The sequence below is a fragment of the Suncus etruscus genome, chromosome 20, assembly GCF_024139225.1.
Source record: "Suncus etruscus isolate mSunEtr1 chromosome 20, mSunEtr1.pri.cur, whole genome shotgun sequence".
Classification (NCBI taxonomy): domain Eukaryota; kingdom Metazoa; phylum Chordata; class Mammalia; order Eulipotyphla; family Soricidae; genus Suncus; species Suncus etruscus.
Window position 1 is genome coordinate 1814963 of NC_064867.1, and position 19493 is coordinate 1834455.

At 39.1% G+C, this 19493-nt stretch overlaps 1 protein-coding gene and 1 non-coding gene across 2 annotated transcripts in view; both read left to right on the forward strand.

Moving 5' to 3' along the window:
• Positions 1-2448: 2448 nt before the first annotated feature.
• Positions 2449-2577, forward strand: LOC125998473 (small nucleolar RNA SNORA51). The gene has a single exon (XR_007492039.1). It is a non-coding gene; the product is annotated as a small nucleolar RNA SNORA51 (small nucleolar RNA).
• A 306-nt stretch (positions 2578-2883) lies between these two features.
• Positions 2884-19493, forward strand: part of SCN11A (sodium voltage-gated channel alpha subunit 11) — a 99712-nt gene continuing 83102 nt past the window's right edge. The window contains exons 1-5 of the mRNA XM_049766448.1: positions 2884-3159; positions 5018-5136; positions 6598-6690; positions 15760-15888; positions 16585-16679. Coding sequence (XP_049622405.1) covers positions 2887-3159; positions 5018-5136; positions 6598-6690; positions 15760-15888; positions 16585-16679 — 709 coding nt within the window. The 5' untranslated portion in view covers positions 2884-2886. The remainder of the gene's footprint in view (positions 3160-5017; positions 5137-6597; positions 6691-15759; positions 15889-16584; positions 16680-19493) is intronic.

The following is a 19493-nucleotide window of genomic DNA, read 5'->3' on the forward strand; positions in this document are numbered from 1 at the left end:
AGCTGATCCAGGACCAAAGGTGGTTGGTTCAAATCCCAGTGTCCCATATGGTCCCCCGTGCCTGCCAGGAGCTATTTCTGAGCAGACAGCCAGGAGTAACCCCTGAGCAATGCCAGGTGTGGCCCAAAAACCAAAAAAAAAAAAAAAAAAAAAAAAAAAGAAAACTTGAAAGGTGTCACACACATGTGGCTACACACTCTAGGACTTCCAGAATCTGTGGAGCTGGGCAAATGACATGGCATGACAGTGGCTTTGGGATATATTTGTGACTGCTGGGCTTCTGGAAGAACAGAGGGACAGGAGATTCTGGGGGAGGGCAGCACTGCTAGTCCTTACTCCAAAAGAACCATAGTTCTCTTCCCCAAAATTGGAATATCAATTAGTTAGGTGTTTCTACAGAAGCCATTGGAAAAGTGACAAAGTTGGGCCACTGGTGAGGTGGCAATTATGGGGTATGGGTGCAGCTGCTAAGGCTTCAACAGGGTAGATACTTGGGGTCTACCTACCCACCCAACACCCCATAGTTTTCAGCTGTGAGATGGGTGTAGCCATGTATTTTCATTACTTGGCTTACATCTCTTTTGAGAATAAAATGAGCCTATGGAATTGGCCAATAAACTGTCATTGTAGTAGCTGTAGGACATAACTGTGGTGGTGGGATGTGTCCGTGCATGGCTGCCAGACTTTCAGAAATAGAGGGGGCAGGGATAACTCAGTGATAAAGCACTTGCCTTGCATGTGTAAAGCCTGGGTTCCTTCCTGGAACCACACAGACACAGACATAGACACAGACACACACACACACACACACACACACACACACACACCTGTGAAAGATACCATGCTCCTTTTTTTAAAACTTATAACTTTTAAACTGCTTTTTGCTTTCTCTACAACATTCAAATATCTCTCCACTTTTTCCTTGTCTAAATATTTGTATCTCCTTCAGTTATTAACAGAAGCAGCAAAGCTTTGGGAAGCCATCTTTGCATTCCTGAAATTGGTCAGCTCCTTAAGCTATAGACAGACAGAGGGTCCTCTCATCCTTCCTATTGTAACATTTGTCTGACTGTGTTATAATTTTCTATCTCTTTTTTCGGGGGAAGCACACACAGAGGTGGTTGGACTCTGTGCTCAGGGTTAACTCGTGGCCATGTCAGAGGTCCTCAGATGATGCTGGGAATCAAAATAAGTCATAAGCAACAGTCATAAGAAAGACAGATGCCTTAATCCCTTTACTATCTCTTTGGCCAAATATATACTGATTATTGTGCTAAGCACTGCAATGAAAATTGGTATGCACAAATCATGGTCTTTGTGTTTTGAGTAGATGCCAAGAAATGAAATCATTAAGTAATAAGAATCATTCACTGGAATCATTAAAAAGTGGAACCATTAAGTAGCTCTTTTTTTTAATTACTTTATAGAGGAATCTCCAAACTGTTTTTGATAGAGACTAACCCAAGTGGAATTTATATCAAGAGTGAATGAGAATGCCTTTTGCACCTTGTCTCTACCAATATTATTTGTTTCCAGTTTTTTCCATTTGATTCGTGTGAAATTAAATAACATTGTCATTTGATCACTTTTCCCTAATAAATGATGATCAACAGATTTACATACACCTTCCGGTCTATGTCTCTATGTCTATGTCTGTATCTATGTCTATATATATATATATATATATATGACTATATATAGACTATATGACTATGTCTATATATGTATATATGGCATCTATATGTCTATGTCTTTACTGTGTCTGTGTCTATATCTCTGTCCTTTTTAAAGAAGTGTCTCTTCTTTCTATTTTTAATAAGGTTATTAGTTTTGTTATGTTGATTTTTTGAATGCTTTAAGTAAGTTCAGAATGAGCTCTTTATCTTATGCATGGTGTGCAAATATTTTCTTTCATTTAGTACTAGGGTGTATTTACTTTAGCCCTTTTTAATCTGATGTGGTCACATATTTTTGGTTATCTTTGCCAGTGGGGTCAAATAATTGTAGTTCTGAGGTTCATATCTGGAGAGATTTGCTTGTCTTTTCTTCAGTGTCCATTATGAATTTCAATCTAATCTTAAGGCCTTTATTTCACTTTGAATTAACTTTATGTATTTGTTTTATTTTGTTTTTGGGGATCTGCACCTGAGAGTGTTCTGGAGAGTTAGTCCAGACTTTATGCTCATGGTTAAGTCCTGGTGGTGCTCAGGAACCCCTGTGGTACAAGTGACTGAATCTGAGCTTCCTGCATGCAAAGAAAACATTCTGTTTACACTGAGAACTATCATAATAAAATGTGACTGAATGAAGGAAGTAGAAGGCCTGTCTAGAGTACAGGCCTGTGTGGGGTGGGGAGGAAAGACACTTGGAATATTGGTCATGGGAATGTGGCACTGGTGAAGGATTTTATATATATATAAATGATATATATGTATATATAAATGATAAGGCCTCCCAATTCTTACCACAGGCTGTGTTCTTTAGACTGTATAGAAAGAGAAGGTACAGTAAATGCACCCCATATACACCTCAACCCAGGCCCTTTGCCTGATCTGTATTGTGAATTAGGGGACAAAAGAAAAACATTCCACTAGTTGAACTATATTCCCCCTGATCTAAGTTTTGTGTGTCATGTGAGATACAGATCTAGTTTCCTTTTTTGGCATCATGTCTGAGTTGAGATATTTTATTTCTGTTTTATACACACAATCAATGTCAACATTTCTCCCCTATCCCACAACCAACAGCTCCAAGTCCTTTCTCTTCTGCCTCAACTCTTGTATACCTACATAGAATTGTCTTCGGACAGTGGAATCCATGAGGAGAGAGTATAATTTCTAATTCCCAGAGTTCTCTGGGCATCTTCTACTTCTCTATATCTATAGGATGAAGATGGATGACAGATGCTACCCAGTGATCTTCCCAGATGCAAGAAATTTCCGTCCCTTCACTGCTGACACTCTCGATGCCATTAGGAAGCGGATTGCCATCCAAAAGGAGAAAAAGAAGTCCAAAACTCTGACATCAGATGAACCCCCACCTCGACCTCAGCTTGATTTGAAGGCTTCCAGGAAGTTGCCCAAGCTCTATGGTGATATTCCCCGTGAGCTGGTGTCAAAGCCCTTGGAAGATTTAGACCCATTCTACAGAAACCACCAGGTGCATTTCTTTTAATTTTTCTTAAATAATATTCTTATTTAATCATCATCATTAAAAACATGGTTGTAGTTGGATTTCAGTCATTAAAAGAACACTGCACTTCACCAGTGCAACCTTCACACCACCAATGCCCCAAATCTCTTCCCTCCCAACCAAAGAGGAAATTTTATTGCTTTGCAAGCACACATCAGGCAGAAAAGGTAGGGCGTGGTTTTGCTGCTTCTCTCTACAGGAGTGATCCCTGAGTATGAGCCAAGAGTAAGCCCTGAACATCATCCAGCATAGTCCACTTCCCCTCATCCTCAGCATCCATCCCTGTTGTCTAGCAGCTTCTTCATTCTTAGGGTTCAAGAAGAGCTGCCAGAAGGAAGTATATTTCATTGAAATCTGATTGGGCTACTTTGCCATCTGGTAGGTCTCTCTTGCATTTATACCACAGTCCAGTGACTGTGTAGTCATTGTGACAGACTACCCAAAATACCCAAATGCGTATCCAGATGCTTTCAGCAATGCCTTCCCCACCAATGGAGAAGCACAGACAGATCTGCTCCCATGTTCATGGTGGCAGTGGAAGAGTAAGTCTGGAAGTCTTGGCTTCTATTGGAGATCTGATCTAGTTAAAATTCACTTTCATATGATTTCATGTAGAATTGCTGAATGCCAGGCATAAAAATGTGGATGCTTCAGGTTTCTCGCTATTCTAATATTCATTATAAAGTCTTCATTGGTAATTCAAATATAGGATATTGCTCAGTAGAGCACATGCATTCCATACATGAGACATTGGATTTAATCCCCTGCACCAAAAATAATCAAAATAAGATAATCTGTGGGATGTGAATGTTCAGTTCTGTTTATGTCACTTCAAGTTCTCTTGTTGTTGTTATCTCCATAGAAACATACCATGAAGTGAAATATAAAGCATTTTGTTGGCACCCATTGCAGCTATTCATTTTTTTATGTTTTGTTACCTGGGCCCATGCATTCTGTCCCTGGGGCTTCCAGAGGCAAACTATGCCAATAATGATGGTCTAATACTACCTTATGTCTCTCAGATATTATCCTTTGCATATCACACATGCTTACTTTTGATTGTTTTGTTTTGGGGCCATACCCAGTGGCACTCAGGGGTGACTCCTGGTTCTACACTCAGAAATTACTCCTCGCAGGCACAGGGACCATATGGGATGCTGGGAATCTAACCTGGGTCTTTCCCAGATCAATAGTGTGCAAGGTAAATGTCCTACCACTGTGCTTGACCCCTCTTTCTCTTTTGAGATTGAAGTTACAAACCCTTACGTCTTAAGACCTAAGAGTCTATCAAATCCTATAAATGGATAAAATGGGCTGTTGTTGGGTCACAGGAAGGAGTGGCCATATGCTTAACTATAGAACCTCATATGTCACAGGTTCCCAAATTATTTGATAATATTGGCATAGAGCAAGATGGAGTCATGGAGATCCCATTCTTCCTCTGTGACATTCTCCTGAAATGCTTTGCCAGTGAAGAGAAGTAGTGTTTGAAGATCAGCACTCTGACAATGATATCGCCTATTGATGCCTTCCCAGAGCACATCCCTATTGTAAAGTGACACATACCTGGATGCCATTAGTGAACAGAGCCTACCTAGCCCAGCACATAGCTTGGGGTCCTGAATCTGATGCAGTGCATCTTGGGGAGCTGTTGACCTCTGAGTGACAGGTTAGGCTGATCAGAATGAACCTTGGCTTCAACAGATGTCATTTTTGTACTAAGCTAAGCTTTGGTGCCACTGAATTTTTTTTAAATGATTCCATGTTTCATACTGCTTTGTCATTGTGTCTAATCCTTGTTTCATGTGTGTTGTTTGTTTTGCAGACATTTATGGTATTGAACAAAAAGAGGACAATTTACCGCTTCAGTGCCAAGCGTGCCTTGTTCATTCTGGGTCCTTTCAATCCAATTCGAAATTTAGCCATGAGAATCTCTGTTCATGCATATCCTTTTGTTGCATCTTTTAGAGAGTCATGTCCTATGAAAAGCATGTTTGTGGCATATAAATAGCTTATTTCAATGCACTCTGGCTTGTGTGCATGCTGGGAGCTGGCAGAGGCAGGTGTGAACAGGGCTCTTAAGCAATCTGTGTCTCACAAGAAGACACATAGAAATGCAGACTGTTTCTTGAGTGAGATGGGAATTTGGAAGAGGTGGAATATGGAGTGGGCACTGCCATATTTTGGCAGCATCAAGGATAAAAAGGAATGTTAAATTTCCAGTTGGATAAAGATTGCAGACCAGCAAGTTATACAGCATAATACAGCTGGTAAATGTGTAGTAGAGGTTCTACACAGAGTTAAAAAGTTTTAGGAATTCGTTTGTAATGCTAGAAATCTGGATTTCCAGCCTTTTATGAAAATACATGACTAGCTAAAAACAGTAGCTTCAGTGGTCAGACAAGGCCAATGCTGCTGCTAGGCAAAATTGCTGTGATGAAAAATTCTGGTCATTTGAAGGATATATTCCTGCTCTTTAAGCACATATTCACCTCTCCCTGTCAACCAACAGCAGCCAACTTCACATATTTATAGGGCCTGCCAGGCCCTTAAGACTTAGAGTTTGTAACTTCAGTCTCAAAAGAGAAAGACAAGTAAGAATATATGATATGCAGAGGGTCTGGGAGATCCGAGGCAGTTTTAGAGTAGAGGAGAAGAGAAAGACACAGACAGACTCATATACACAGTGAAGGTCAGTGGGACATAGCAACTCTACAGGCTGGGCTCCCCATAAGTAAAGCCTAAGATGAGGTTCTTAAAGTAGTGATTACTTAAATTAGTGGTCTGATGGAAGTGTGGGGACTATTCTTGGAAGGAGGTGGGGAGGTAGCAGGGAGCACAGGAAGATTAAGAATTAGACCTCAGGGCCGGAGAGATAGCATGGAGGTAAGGCGTTTGCCTCTCATGCAAGAGGTCATCGGTTCGAATCCCGGCGTCCCATATATGGTCCTCCCGTGCCTGCCAGGAGCAATTTCTGAGCCTGGAGCCAGGAATAACCCCTGAGCACTGCCGGGTGTGACCCAAAAACCACAAAAAAAAAAAGAATTAGACCTCAGTTTGGCCTAAATTAGCTTGAGCCCACAGGAGCTGTAGAGCATGAATCCATGCACAGAACTGTCTGGGCCAGGGGCCTAGGCTCTTAGGAACCTCAAGTTTGCTAACTTTGGGTTAGATGAAGCAAGGACTCCCCTGAGTGGTCAGTCAAAAAATGGAAGGGGATGGTGTGGATGTTCTCCAGGTCATGAGAGCACCTTTGTGCTAGAGGACAATTCTTCAGAAGGTGGGGAAGAGACAGCTGTGAGTTGGTCTCTGTCAAAACTCACAGAAAAGAGAATTTTTTCTTACAGCAAGGGATATTTGTGCCATTCCTCTGTGAACCAGCCTTAACCAATGCCGGCCGGCCACCCTGTTCAGCATGTTTATCATCTGCACGGTCATCATCAATTGTGTGTTCATGGCCTCTACTGGGTTGAACGAGAACGCAAATAAAACTGCCGAGTGAGTGTTTATCCTGGATTCATTGGTACTGCGTTAGTATTTTGTTTTTCTTTCTTCGACTTTTGGACCATGGTGCATTGGGATTGTCCAGTGCCAAATCAAGCACTGAGCGACTGTTTGTAAAGTATGTGCTTTGGTTCTGTCCTGGTTCTTGTTTGTTTTGGTTTGGGGGGGACATACCAGGAGGTGCTCAAATACTACTCTGACTCACTACTTGGGGACTACACTTGGTGGTGTTGGGGGACTAAGCAGATTAAGGGCTCAATCCCCAACTTCCTGCATAGAAAACAAGCACCTCAGTCTGTTAATATGTCTCTCCAGACTTCTGAGGTTTTAAGCAAATATATTCTTATAATTTGAATCACAAATTATGGAAAAAGTTAAACAGATAACACAAAATATTAAAAATCACATGAGAATATTATGAACTCTATGAAATTGGAGACTTTAGAAGATATGAATACATTTTATAAATCACAAAACTTCCCAGTACTAAGTTAGGAGGAAGTAGAACATCTTAATAGACCAATAGATAGCATTTTAATCAAAAGTGTCCCTCAAAACAAAAGTCAAGTTGTCCTAGTGACTTTTTTCAAAACTTTCAAAGATGAGCTACATCTTATCCTTCTCAGCCTCTTCCAGAAAGTTTGATACAGAAATTCTTCTAAACAGTTTATATGAAAAAAAAAAGTTTCTATGAGACTTATTTTACCCTAATACCAAAATTATATTGAGCTATTACTAAATAAAGAAAATCACAGACCATTCCCTGAAGAACACAGATGCAACGATCCTCAGAATATTTAAAAAAAAAACTGAATTCAACAATACATTAAGGAGACTTGAATATAATTCTTTTAATTACCACATGGAATCTATTTTAGAGATATCAAGATTATTCAATATACACAAGTATACATCTTGGGACCAATAAAAAAGTTCTAGTATAGGGTTTGAACTAAGACCTGCACAATAAGCATGATCCCCAGTCCCAAAGGTCCGGCAGAGACAATTGTAACGGAAAGGGGCTTCTGGAAGCACAAAGAAAGACGCTATCCTAGATGCCATCCTAGGATCAGTGCAAAGACCAAGATCACCAACCACAGAAGATGGATTAAAATGGCACTGAGGTAACAGAACCTCTAGATTCACAAAGACTGACTTCACCATAAGTCCCACCTCAGGATCTGTGCAGATACTGAGACCTCTAAACACAGAGCTCTGATTGTATCACCCTGGACAGAGCAGAAGTCTACCATACACCAAAAAAAAAAAAAAAACCCACCACCGGGAGAGTAATGATCCTGAGCAAAGACTAGAGCTGATCCCATGACAGTATACTCCAAGGACGGAGAAACCCCATATCACATAGGGCAAGTGAATTCCTTTTCGAATGACCCCAATATTTACTGTGCCAGGGCAAGAGGGAAAAAAAAACAAAAATACAAAAAAACACAAAACCTTGGACATTTTATATATATATATATATATATATATATATATTACCTTCATTTATTATTGTTATTATTATTTTTATTTACCTAGCTATTTTGGTCGATTTCCCTTTTTGGATGTGATTATTGAAATTGTTGTCCCCAATTATCCTTATTTTTTTTTTCTTTTCTCTTCCTTTCTTTTCTTTCGTTATGTGCAACGCCATGTTTCTTATTTCAAGACCACGGCGTGTTTTTTTTGTTTGTTTTTTTGTTTGTTTTTGTTTTTTGTTTGTTTTGTTTTGTTTGTTTGTTTTTTATCTGTTTTTTGTGGTGCTTATCGATATAGCTGGAGTCCTCACTGGATATTTGACACTTCTTTTGGTACTGGTGGAGTGTTTCACCTTCTTTTTCTCATTCATTTCCCAAATCGATGATGGGAACCTCTAGAAGGATTCTGCCCATTTTCGGGGTATTAGACTCTTACCCCCAGTTTATTTATTTTCTCTTTTTCAGGCAAAACCACGCAACTTGAACTAGCTAGCCCTGCCCCCACTTAGAGGGGGAAATAAGGGAGGCATCAAGACCAAACTGATGCAAGACTACTAAGTAGTAGGTTAGATACAGAGGGGACCACATATTCTAGACGCCCTGGGGGTGAGGGAAGAGGAAATGGGAGGTAGGACAAAAACGGAGGGGTAGGGAGGACAACTTAGGGATGGGAATCCCCCCTGATTTTATGTAAATATGTACCTAAAATATTATTGTCAACAATATGTAAGCCACTATGATCAAAATAAAAATTATATTAAAAAAAAGAACTGAAATAAAAGAACAAAATCCCAAACACAAAAATATTTGTCAAAAACAATATGCATTCGCTTGTATACTGTAACACTGTTTGATAATAAAGATATGAAAGAAAATAAAAAGTCTAACAATAAATAAATGGTTAAAAAATATATACACAAGTCAATGAATATGGTACACCACATCAATAAAAAGAAAAAGAAAAATCATCCAATAAGAATAAGATATGTGACCTTATACAAGACCTACTTATTGGTTCACTTATTCAAGACCACTTGCCTTGAACATGTGAGTTCCTGAACTTGATTCTAGGAATGAAAAGATAATATTTTGATCATACTAAGAATGAAAAAAGGAGAATTCCCTTGGGGCCTCAAAACACAAAGCTTAAAAGTTCTCTGCACTCCTATATTCATGGCAGCACTTTTCACAATAGCCAGAATCTGAAAACAACCCCTGTACCTGAGAATAGATGAGTAGATAAAGAGACTACAGTAGATATACAAAATACAATACTATGCAGCTATTAGGAAAAATGAAGTCATGAAATTTGCTTATATGTAAATGATATGGAAAGTATTTTGCTGAGCAAAATGAGTCATAGGGAGAGGGATAAATATTGCACCATTCACACTCATTTGTGAGATATATTTAAAAAAAAGATAGTGTGGTAATAATATCCAAAGACAAAAGAAACAAGGGCCAGGATGATCAATCCATGGTGAAGAGATTGCCACAAATAGTGGGAGAGTGAATTTAGGATAGAGAAAGGGCCACTATGACAAAGAGAGTTAGAAATAATCAGTCTGGACAAGACCTGAGTGCTGAAAGGAGATGGCATTTCCACCAGGATAAGAGTTCCTTTCTCTCCACACCCCCGCCAACACTGCTTGTTCTCATTCTTTGTGATGTGCGCAAGTCTCTGTGATATGAGGTGGTACCTCATAGTTGTTTTGATTTGCATCTCCTTGATGATTAGTGATGTGGAGCTTTTTTTTTTTTTTTTTTTTTTTTTTGGTATTTTGGGTCACACCCGGCGGCACTCAGGGGTTAATCCTGGCTCTACACTCAGGCACGGGGGACCATATGGGATGCTGGGATTTGAACCACTGTCCTTCTGCATGGAAGGCAAATGCCTTACCTCCATGCTATCTCACCGGTCCCGATGTGGAGCATTTTTTTTCATGTGCCTTTTGGCCATTTGTAAAAGGCGCAGAATGGTCTCACTCATCTATGGGTTTTAAGAAAAATGAAAGACACTCTTGCAATAATTTTCAGAGACAAAAGAGAGGAGGGCTGGAAGTTCCAGCTCATGACATGAAGCTCACCACAAAGAGTGATGAGTTTAGTTAGAGAAATAACTACATTGAGAATTATCCTAACAATGAGAATATATGAGGGAAATAGAAAGCCTGTCTAGAGTACAGGTGTGGGTGATGTGGGGAGGAGGGATATTTGTGTATAAATACCACATCTTCACAATACAATCATCTGTTGTTGGGCATAGAAGTTGGTTCCAAGTTTTGGCTATTGTGCTGAGTGCTTCAATAAATAGTGGAGTGCATACATATTTTGGTATGAATTTTCTTCCATCTTGGGGATAGATACTCAGGAGTGCAATTGCTGGGTCATATGGCAGCTCAATTCTGAATTTCCTAAGCACTCTCCATACTGTTTTCCATTGGGGTTGGACCAGGGAACATTCCCACCAGCAATGGATAAGAGTTCCTTCCTTACCACATCTGCATCAAGAGAGATTGGGCCCATTATTTTTGATGTGTGCCATCCTCACTGGTATAAGGTGGTATCTCATTGTTGTCTTGATTTGGATTTCCCTAATGACTAATCATGGTGAACTAATCATGGACTAATGATGGTGAACATGTTTTCATGTGTCTCATGGACATCTGTTGGTCTTCCTTGGAAAAGTGTCTATTCATTTCCATTCCCTATTTTTCTATGGCTTTATTAGGTTTTGTGGAGCTCACCTTTCTGAGTGCTTTGTATATCCTAGATATCAGCCCTTTATCTAATGTGTCGAGTGTGAAAAATTTTTTCCCATCCTGTTAGCTGTCTTCTGGTGTTAGATAGTGTTTCTCTTGCCATACAGAAACTCTTTAGTTTGATGTAGTCCCATTTATTCAGGTTTGAAAGACATATTTTTTTCAGGACCAATCCCACCACCAGTGTCAACAACCTTCCACAAATATTACCAGAGTGTATTCCATGCCAACAACCCCTGCTCTAGCTTGCCATAATAACAGGTGAATTTTAAATGTTGGTTGTTACAGTTTAGATCTCATGATTTCATTGTTGACTCTGGCTTGGATATTTAGCTCTGTTCTTGCATAGCAAGTTGGTCTTTAATCTTTTGAAAATGTAGTCCTTAGTTTTATTTATCTTTTATCTTTTATTTATTTAATTTACAGTTTAATATTGAATTTTTTCTCCTACTTATTGCATGGTTCCATTTTTTGTTGAAGTACCATACCTGGTTGTGCTCAGGGCTTATTCCTGACTCTCTACTCAAATCACTCCTGGTAGTGCTTGGGAAACTCAATGCAGTTTTAGTGATTGAACTTGGTAAATTATGTGCAAGGCCCAGCATCTGTATTATCTCTTCAGTGCACATATTCAAAAGTTTATTTTGTTGAGAACCCTTTGAATATCTTAGATCTGATTGCATGCAATCCTGAGATTGAGAAAATGCTCAGCTACTATTGATTTGATCAAAAATTCTTTCCCCAATCTATTTTTTTTTTTTTTGGTTTTTTTTTTTTTTGGGCCACACCCATTTGACGCTCAGGGGTTACTCCTGGCTATGTGCTCAGAAATCGCCCCTGGCTTGGGGGGACCATATGGGTCGCCGGGGGATCGAACCGCGGTCCTTCCTTGGCTAGCGCTTGCAAGGCAGACACCTTACCTCCAGCGCCACCTACCCGGCCCCTCCCCAATCTATCTTTTCTCTCCTTCCAGAACTTCTATAAAATGGATGTTATTTATCTTGACCCTCACCTATAGGGTTCTCATATTTCTTAATTTTTCTTAATTATTTTTCTTCTAACCTTTTTTGGTGGTTTCAAGCATCTTATTTTAAAATAATATCTTTATTTAAGCACCTTGATTACAAACATGTTTGTTGTTGGGCTTCAGTCATAAAAAACATCCCCTTTCACCAGTGCAACATTCCCACCATCAATGCTCCCCATCTCAAGCATCATATTCTTTAGGACACTGATTCTTTCTCAGTTCCTGTCATTCAGCTGATGAGTCATCTATTGTGTTACTTTAGTTGCTACCAGGCTTTTTAGTCACTTTAAATTGGTGTGTTCTTATACTTTCTTTCCTTGTTGGAGGTCTCTTCTACTGCTTTTCTCACTACAATGAACATCCTTGCCATTGTCACTTGGAAATATTCTCTGAGAGAATAAAGACCTCTGGTGTGCTCTGGACTTTAGGCTACATTGCAACCATTAGTGCAGGTGGACTCCTCTGCTTCTTTGTAGAATCAAGTGTCCTGTGAGAGCTTGCAGTGAGGATCTGGCTTTGTGTAGAACTGATAGACAAGCGAGGGCTCCCTTCACCTGGTCCACATAAACCTGTCGGGCTCAGTTTGTGTAGATTCCAATAATTGATTTCAGTTCAGGCAGTTCAGCACAGTATTGATCCGCATTGTTTGCATTTTTCTAATGCCTCACAGTGGATTTGTTGGTGCAGTCCTTTAGTTAGGACTGTCACACGCTGTAGAAGTAGATTATCTTAGTCTTTTCTTAGTCGCCTATCTGCCTCTGGGTTCACATTTGTTTTTAATCAGACGAAATTAGGTGCAGGAGGAGCACGAAATTTTTGTTTTATCCAAGACAGGAAATTCTATGTTTTCACAAAGCTCCAATGTCAACCTGGAATGATGGAGGCTCGCTTCTCTGTCTGGGAACATGACGCACACCTACTGGAACTGTCAGCCTGGAGACCTTAAGAGACCCAGGTCTAGTCTCCTTATCCGGTTTTGTGAGATTGGAGATTTCTAGAAGGTGGGTGAGTGGATTTCCAGCTCCTTGCTTCCCCCCACAGGTAGAAGTATTTTGTTCTGTGGCCTGCTATCTTGTGCTTCACCTCTGCCCTCCAGGACTGCCAACTCCTAGTCTGTACTGATGTGGTTCCTCCTACTGTGGAGGTTTTCTGGAACTGTTAATTGCTTACTCCCATGCATTTCCTGCATGTGGGAATCTATGACCCTTTCTGTATTCTGATTCTGTTTTTGCTTTAAAGACCTACTATGATTTTTTTTATGAATCAATTTTTTAATATAATTTTTATTTTGATCATCGTGGCTTACATATTGTTGACAATATTATTTTAGGTACATATTTACATAAAATCAAGGGGGATTCCCATCACCAGATTGTCTTCCCTATACTTCCATTTTTGTCCTCCCTCCCATTTCCTCTTCCCTCACCCTCAGGGCAGCTAGAATATGTGGTCCCCTCTATATCTGACCTACTACTTATTAGTCTTGCACCTGTTTGGTCTTGATGAAAGACCTACTATGATCTTACAGGGCTCCCTTCTCTATAACATACAGAATATTGCAACCACCCTCCAAAGTTTCCCTTTTTTAAAAAAATTTTCTGGGCTCCACTCAGCAGTGCTTGAGAGTCTAGGTCCATGATGGGAGACTTAGGCTTACAGTGCAAGCCTTATAGTTCAACGCCACATTACTTGGTTGATGGAAGCCAGTGGTGCTTGAGATGTATGTAGTACCAGGGTTTGAACTCATGACTTCATGCATGCTAGGTATGTGCTCAGACAGTTGACCTACCTTCCTGATCCCCTTCACACAAATTTTCTTTATGTCTCTTATGATCCCCTGTGCCTGCCAGGAGCTATTTCTGAGCAGACAGCCAGGAGTAACCCCTGAGCACTGCTGGGTGTGACCCAAAAACTGTCACATTTTTATTGACTATTTTTATTGACAGTCAAAGGACTTCTGGATTACTTCCTCCTCTTTGTCATTATGAATAGTACAGCTATGAATATGTCACGCAAATATCTCTTTGAGATCCTGCTTTTAATTCTATTATTTATATATCCAGCAATAGTATTACTGGATCATATATTTAATATTTGATGCCCAAGACTGTTTTCCATGGAATGGAAACATTTTAGGAGATCACAGCATTATAAAGGGGCTCTGGTTTCTCCACATCCTTGCCAATACTTATTATTTTGAAAATGAGTAGGAGAGGATATTCCACTGTGGTTTGTATTTATATTTCTTTGATCATTTGTGGTAATTAGCATCTTTTCATACTCTTATTATTGTTGATACCATCTTCGGAGAAATATCTATTTAAGTAATTTGACCATTTTTTATAACTTGGATTTTTGAGATTATGTTGCTGAGTTATAGGGTATATGTATGCATATGTATATGTGAGTGAATAGCTATTATTTGAGGTTCTAACTTTATTTTGCTTTCAAAATATTTTTTGGTTTGGGAGTTATACTCAGCAGTATTCAGGAAATACTGCTGGTTCAGTTGTCACTCTTGATGATGCTTGAGGGGCTAGGTGTGTTAAGAATTCAACCTGGGTCTCCAGCACATAAAGCATAGTCTCAGCCTATTGTTACCTCTCTAGCTCGTACAACTTTTATTCTTCTTTTAAGATTAGCTAGGTTACTAATAGTCCCTTGAAATTCCATATGAATTTCTGAATGAAGTTTTCTATTTTTGCCAAACATCGTGGGCATTTTATTTTAGTTTGGTTGGGGACAATATTGGCACTGCTGAAGGGTACTCCTCTGTCAGTGCTTGAGGGTTGCTCCTGGCTGTGTTCAGGGGACCATGCAGTGCTGGGGATCAAAACCAGGCCTCCTCTATGCATAAGTGCACTAAGACCATGGAGCTATCCTTACTGACCCAAAACACTGGGATTATGATAGGAGTTACATTGAACCTGTGGATTATCTTGAGTTTATAGTAGCTTAACAATCTTACTACATAGAGGTTGGATATGACAAATTCCAGTTTTTAACCTTTTTATTTTCTCTATGTTCTTTTGCCTTTGTCCACTTCTGTATGTTAGGGTGAAAACTCTTTGATATAGGGATGGCAAACTGCAAATACCATCCCAGGGCTGGGCCCCATGTTGATTGAAACTATAGTGTATCCTCATCTAAAGTTGTTGAAAAATCCTCAACAACTGCAACTCTTAAGAAAAATATATATGGGGCTGGAGAGGTGGCACTGGAGGTAAGATGTCTGCCTTGCAAGCACTAGCCTAGGATGGACTGTGTTTCCCCCAGCATCCCATATGGTCCTCCCAAGCCAGGGGCGATTTCTGAGTGCATACCCAGGAGTAACCACTGAGCATCAAATGAATGTGGCCCAAAAAAGCCAAAAAAAAAAAAAAAAAAAAAGAAAAGAAAAAAAAAAAGAAAAATATATATGACACAGGTCCTTGAATGTTTTTAGGTATTGACTGGAATAATTTTTTTCTCATTAGTCTTATAATGAAATGATGTTGAACAAAACAACATTGAGAACTTGCTGTTCTTTCAAGAAGATGACCATGAAACTAGGCATTGAAAGTAGCTTTACTATGATCTATTTCTAGATCATATTTCTAGGAGCTATTTCTTAGAAATACCCAGTACCAGCACTTGCATGAGGAGCCTCTTTCTGAAGTCTGGCTTGCTGAAGATTAGAATGCTAAATGTCAAAACAAAAATGGAATAAAACTTCTACAAAGGTCAGAGAAGACAGATACTCCCTGCTTTTCATCTAACTTACCATGTTTCTTGTTCTAACTGATTTTCTTTGTAGGTATGTCTTCATTGGGATTTATGTTTTTGAGGCTTTAATAAAAATTTTGGCAAGAGGTCTTATTTTGGATGAGTTTTCTTTCCTTCGAGATCCATGGAACTGGTTGGACTCCATTGTCATCGCAACAGGGTAAGAATGTCGAAACATTTTACTGAAGTGTCTTGGTGTTGGAGACAAACTCACTGACTTCCTTGGGACACGGTGTCGATCCACAAGGCATGGCCACGTGTGGCTGATCAGTGTGGGAAGCTCTGAGTGCAGTCCTGAGCTGCAACATGCAGTTCATTTGGCCTGAGACCTCTTGTGAACGAATCCATTTCTATGTTCTTGCTGTATTCCTTCCATTTGCCTGTTATGGGCTGGGGACTTGTACAAGATATTTAATGCTGTTTCAGCAGAATGCCCACCACCAAGAAGGCTGATTTCCTCTGTCCACGGTCTACTTTGAGTTAGTTATTGTGCAAGGCATGAGGTAAGAGCTGAAGTTCTTCCTGAATGTGAATTACAATGTTATCATGTTGTTCATGATTGAGTTTTAAGCGTACACCATTCTAACATCAATCCCATCACCAGTGTACACTTCCCTACATTAATGATCCAGTACAACAACTATTTCTACTCGTTTTTATCTGTTAGAGTAAAAAGGCTAAAACAAACAAACAAACAAACAAACAAACAAACAAACCAGACTCTTGTGCAATGATAGTGTTAGATGGAGAGATCCAGGAGAAGCTGGTCAGGGAAGACTGCAGGTTTTACCAGGCAAGATGTGCAGTATGGAAAAGGGATTATGCCAACCCAGGCTTTCTCTGCTCTGTTTTTTAGGATTGTTTCGTTGTTTCCAGAAGTCACAGTCAACCTGTCAGCCCTGCGTTCCTTTCGAGTATTGCGAGCTTTAAAAGCAATTTCTGTGATTTCAGGTAAGTCACTCTGACTTCTGACACCAGGTCTTAGCACCCGACAATGCTCAGGGGACTCAGTGGTACAAGGGTTTGGACCAGGGTCTTCCACATGGAAAGTATGTATTCCAGTTGATCAAAAAAAAAGGCTAGATTAAAAAAATTTTAAATGCATTTAATGGATCATTGTTCAAATATGCTCTACACACCTATTGCGTGTTGATACTGTCTTTGCTCTTTGGGTTATATCAGGGATAAAAAGACTAAGATACCTGCCCTCATGGAATTTCCATTCTAAGTGGAGGCTATGGAAGAAAATATACTAAGAAAGAGCTATTATAAGTAAATAAATTAAATGACATGTTATAGTGACTTGTGCCGAGTGAAATCAAGAAGAAAAGTACACAACCTGAGAAAGATTGGAAGCCACAAGAATTAGGGAAATCAGGTTGGAATTTTCCATCAAGTGATCAGGCTGGTGCCATTGAGAAATAAGGCGAGAGTAAATTTACAAGTAGATACAGACACAGAGCAAAAAATGATACATGTTTGGTTCTAGATCAATTCAGGTATCATATAATATTGATAAATCAATATGATATTGATACCAGATCAGTGACAATACCAATACAATGTTTCCTACTTAGAAAATTATGTTTATATTATATTTTAATGATGTGTGGTCACAAAAATGTATAATACTTAAATAAAAATATTTTATTGCTGACAAAATAGTCATGGGAATGAATGAGGGAACTAGAAAGCCTGTCTAGAGTACAGACATGGGTGGGGTAGGGAGGAGGGAGATTTGGGACATTAGTGATGGGAATGTTGCACTGGTAAGGGGGTGTTCAAGGTTTTTAAATAAAGATATTAATTAAACCACAGTTTCTTTAGCCACTCATATGTTTCAGATACTTGGCTGTTTCCTATTTTAAATGGAATTGTCTCCCCCCCTCCAGGGAATTGTCTTTTAAAATTTATTTCTTTTCTAGTTATTTTGCATGTAGAAATACAAAAGTTTTTAGTAGTCTGATACTTTACTATATCATTTTGTTATTTTTCCTAAGAGTTTTTAGTAGTCTTTAGTGTTTTCTATGTATATTATGCATCTGCAGAAAGTGGTAGTTTAACTCCGTTTTCTTTTTTTTAGATGTTATATATATATATATATATATATATATATATACATATATATATTTAAACACCTTGATTACATACATGATTGTGCTTGGGTTTCAGTCATGTAAAGAACACCACCCATCACCAGTGCAACATTCCCATCACCAATGTCCCAAATCTCCCTCCTCCCCACCCAACCCCCGCCTGTACTCTAGACAGACTTTCTATTTCCCTGGTACATTCTCATTATTAGGATAGTTCAAAACGTAGTTATTTCTCTATCTAAACTCATCCCTGTTTGTGGTGACCTTCATGAGGTGAGCTGTAATTTCCAGCTCTTTTCTCTTTCATGTCTGAAAGTTATTATTGTAAGAATGTCTTTCATTTTTCTTAAAACCCATAGATGAGTGAGACCATTCTGCGTCTTTCTCTCTCTCTCTCTGACTTATTTCATTCAGCATAATAGATTCCATGTACATCCATGTATAGGAAAATTTCATGACTTCATCTCCTTTGACAGCTGCATAATATTCCATTGTGTATATGTACCACAGGGGCCCAGAGAGATAGCACAGCAGTGCTAGCCTTGCAAGCAGTCGATCCAGGACCTAAGGTGGTTGGTTCGAATCCCGGTGTCCCATATGGTCTCCTGTGCCTGCCAGGAGCTATTTCTGAGCAGACAGCCAGGAGTAACCCCTGAGCACCACCGGGTGTGGCCCAAAAACCAAAAAAAAAAAAAAAAAAAAAAAAAAGAAAGTATATGTACCACAGTTTCTTTAGCCATTCATCTGTTGAAGAGTATCTTGGCTGTTTCCAAAGTCTCCTTTTTCAATTTGAATGCCTTTGGTTTCTTTTAATTGCCTGATTTCTGTGTTTACAACTTCTAAAATCATATAGAATATTATGAAGAAAATAATTGTGCTTGAATGATGCTATTTTGAAAGTAATGTTTTCTTCTGAGCACCAGGTTTCAGGGTGGACTTAAAATGTTTAGGTGAACTATGTTCTAAATGGATATGTTATCATCTAGGCCTTTTTGGTTTATTTTATCTCTGTGGGGGACCACACCCAGAATGCTTAGGGCTTATACCTGGCTCTATGCTCAAGAATTGCTCCTGGCAGTGCTCAGAAGACCATTTGGAATCAAACTTAGGTCAGTCATGTACAAGGTGAGAATTTTACCCAATGTACTAAGACCTTAGGAGTTTCAGAATAGCAAATAAACAGTGGCTTCCACTTCAAATGACTGCATTAGCCATCGATAAAAAAAAGATGGTCCTTTGTAGCACTGAAGATAGGAAATGACTTCTCTAGCTAGAAAAGCCCTAAATGGACTTCTTCTTTCATTGAAGGTTTTTTTTTCTCTCCATTGAAAATGTTCTTTAGACTAATCAACTTCACCAATGATTTTAACTCTATTTCTGGAAATTTTTCTGCAGTTTCTACATGAGAACTTTACCTTTCACTTGGATGTAACAGACAAATTGTCTCTTTAAACCTCATGCTGTCTTGTAATGTTTCTTCTGGAAGCTTCCTTCCCTTTCTCACTCTTCAGAACCTTAAATAGAACACCTTGCTCTATATTATGCTTTAGTTTAAGAGGGTATTATGGTTGTATTGTACTTCTGTGCAGACCACCAAAACTTCCTCAATGCATGATTGTCACATATTGTGTTTTAGTAAAAGATCACAGTATTTGAGAAGTACAATAAA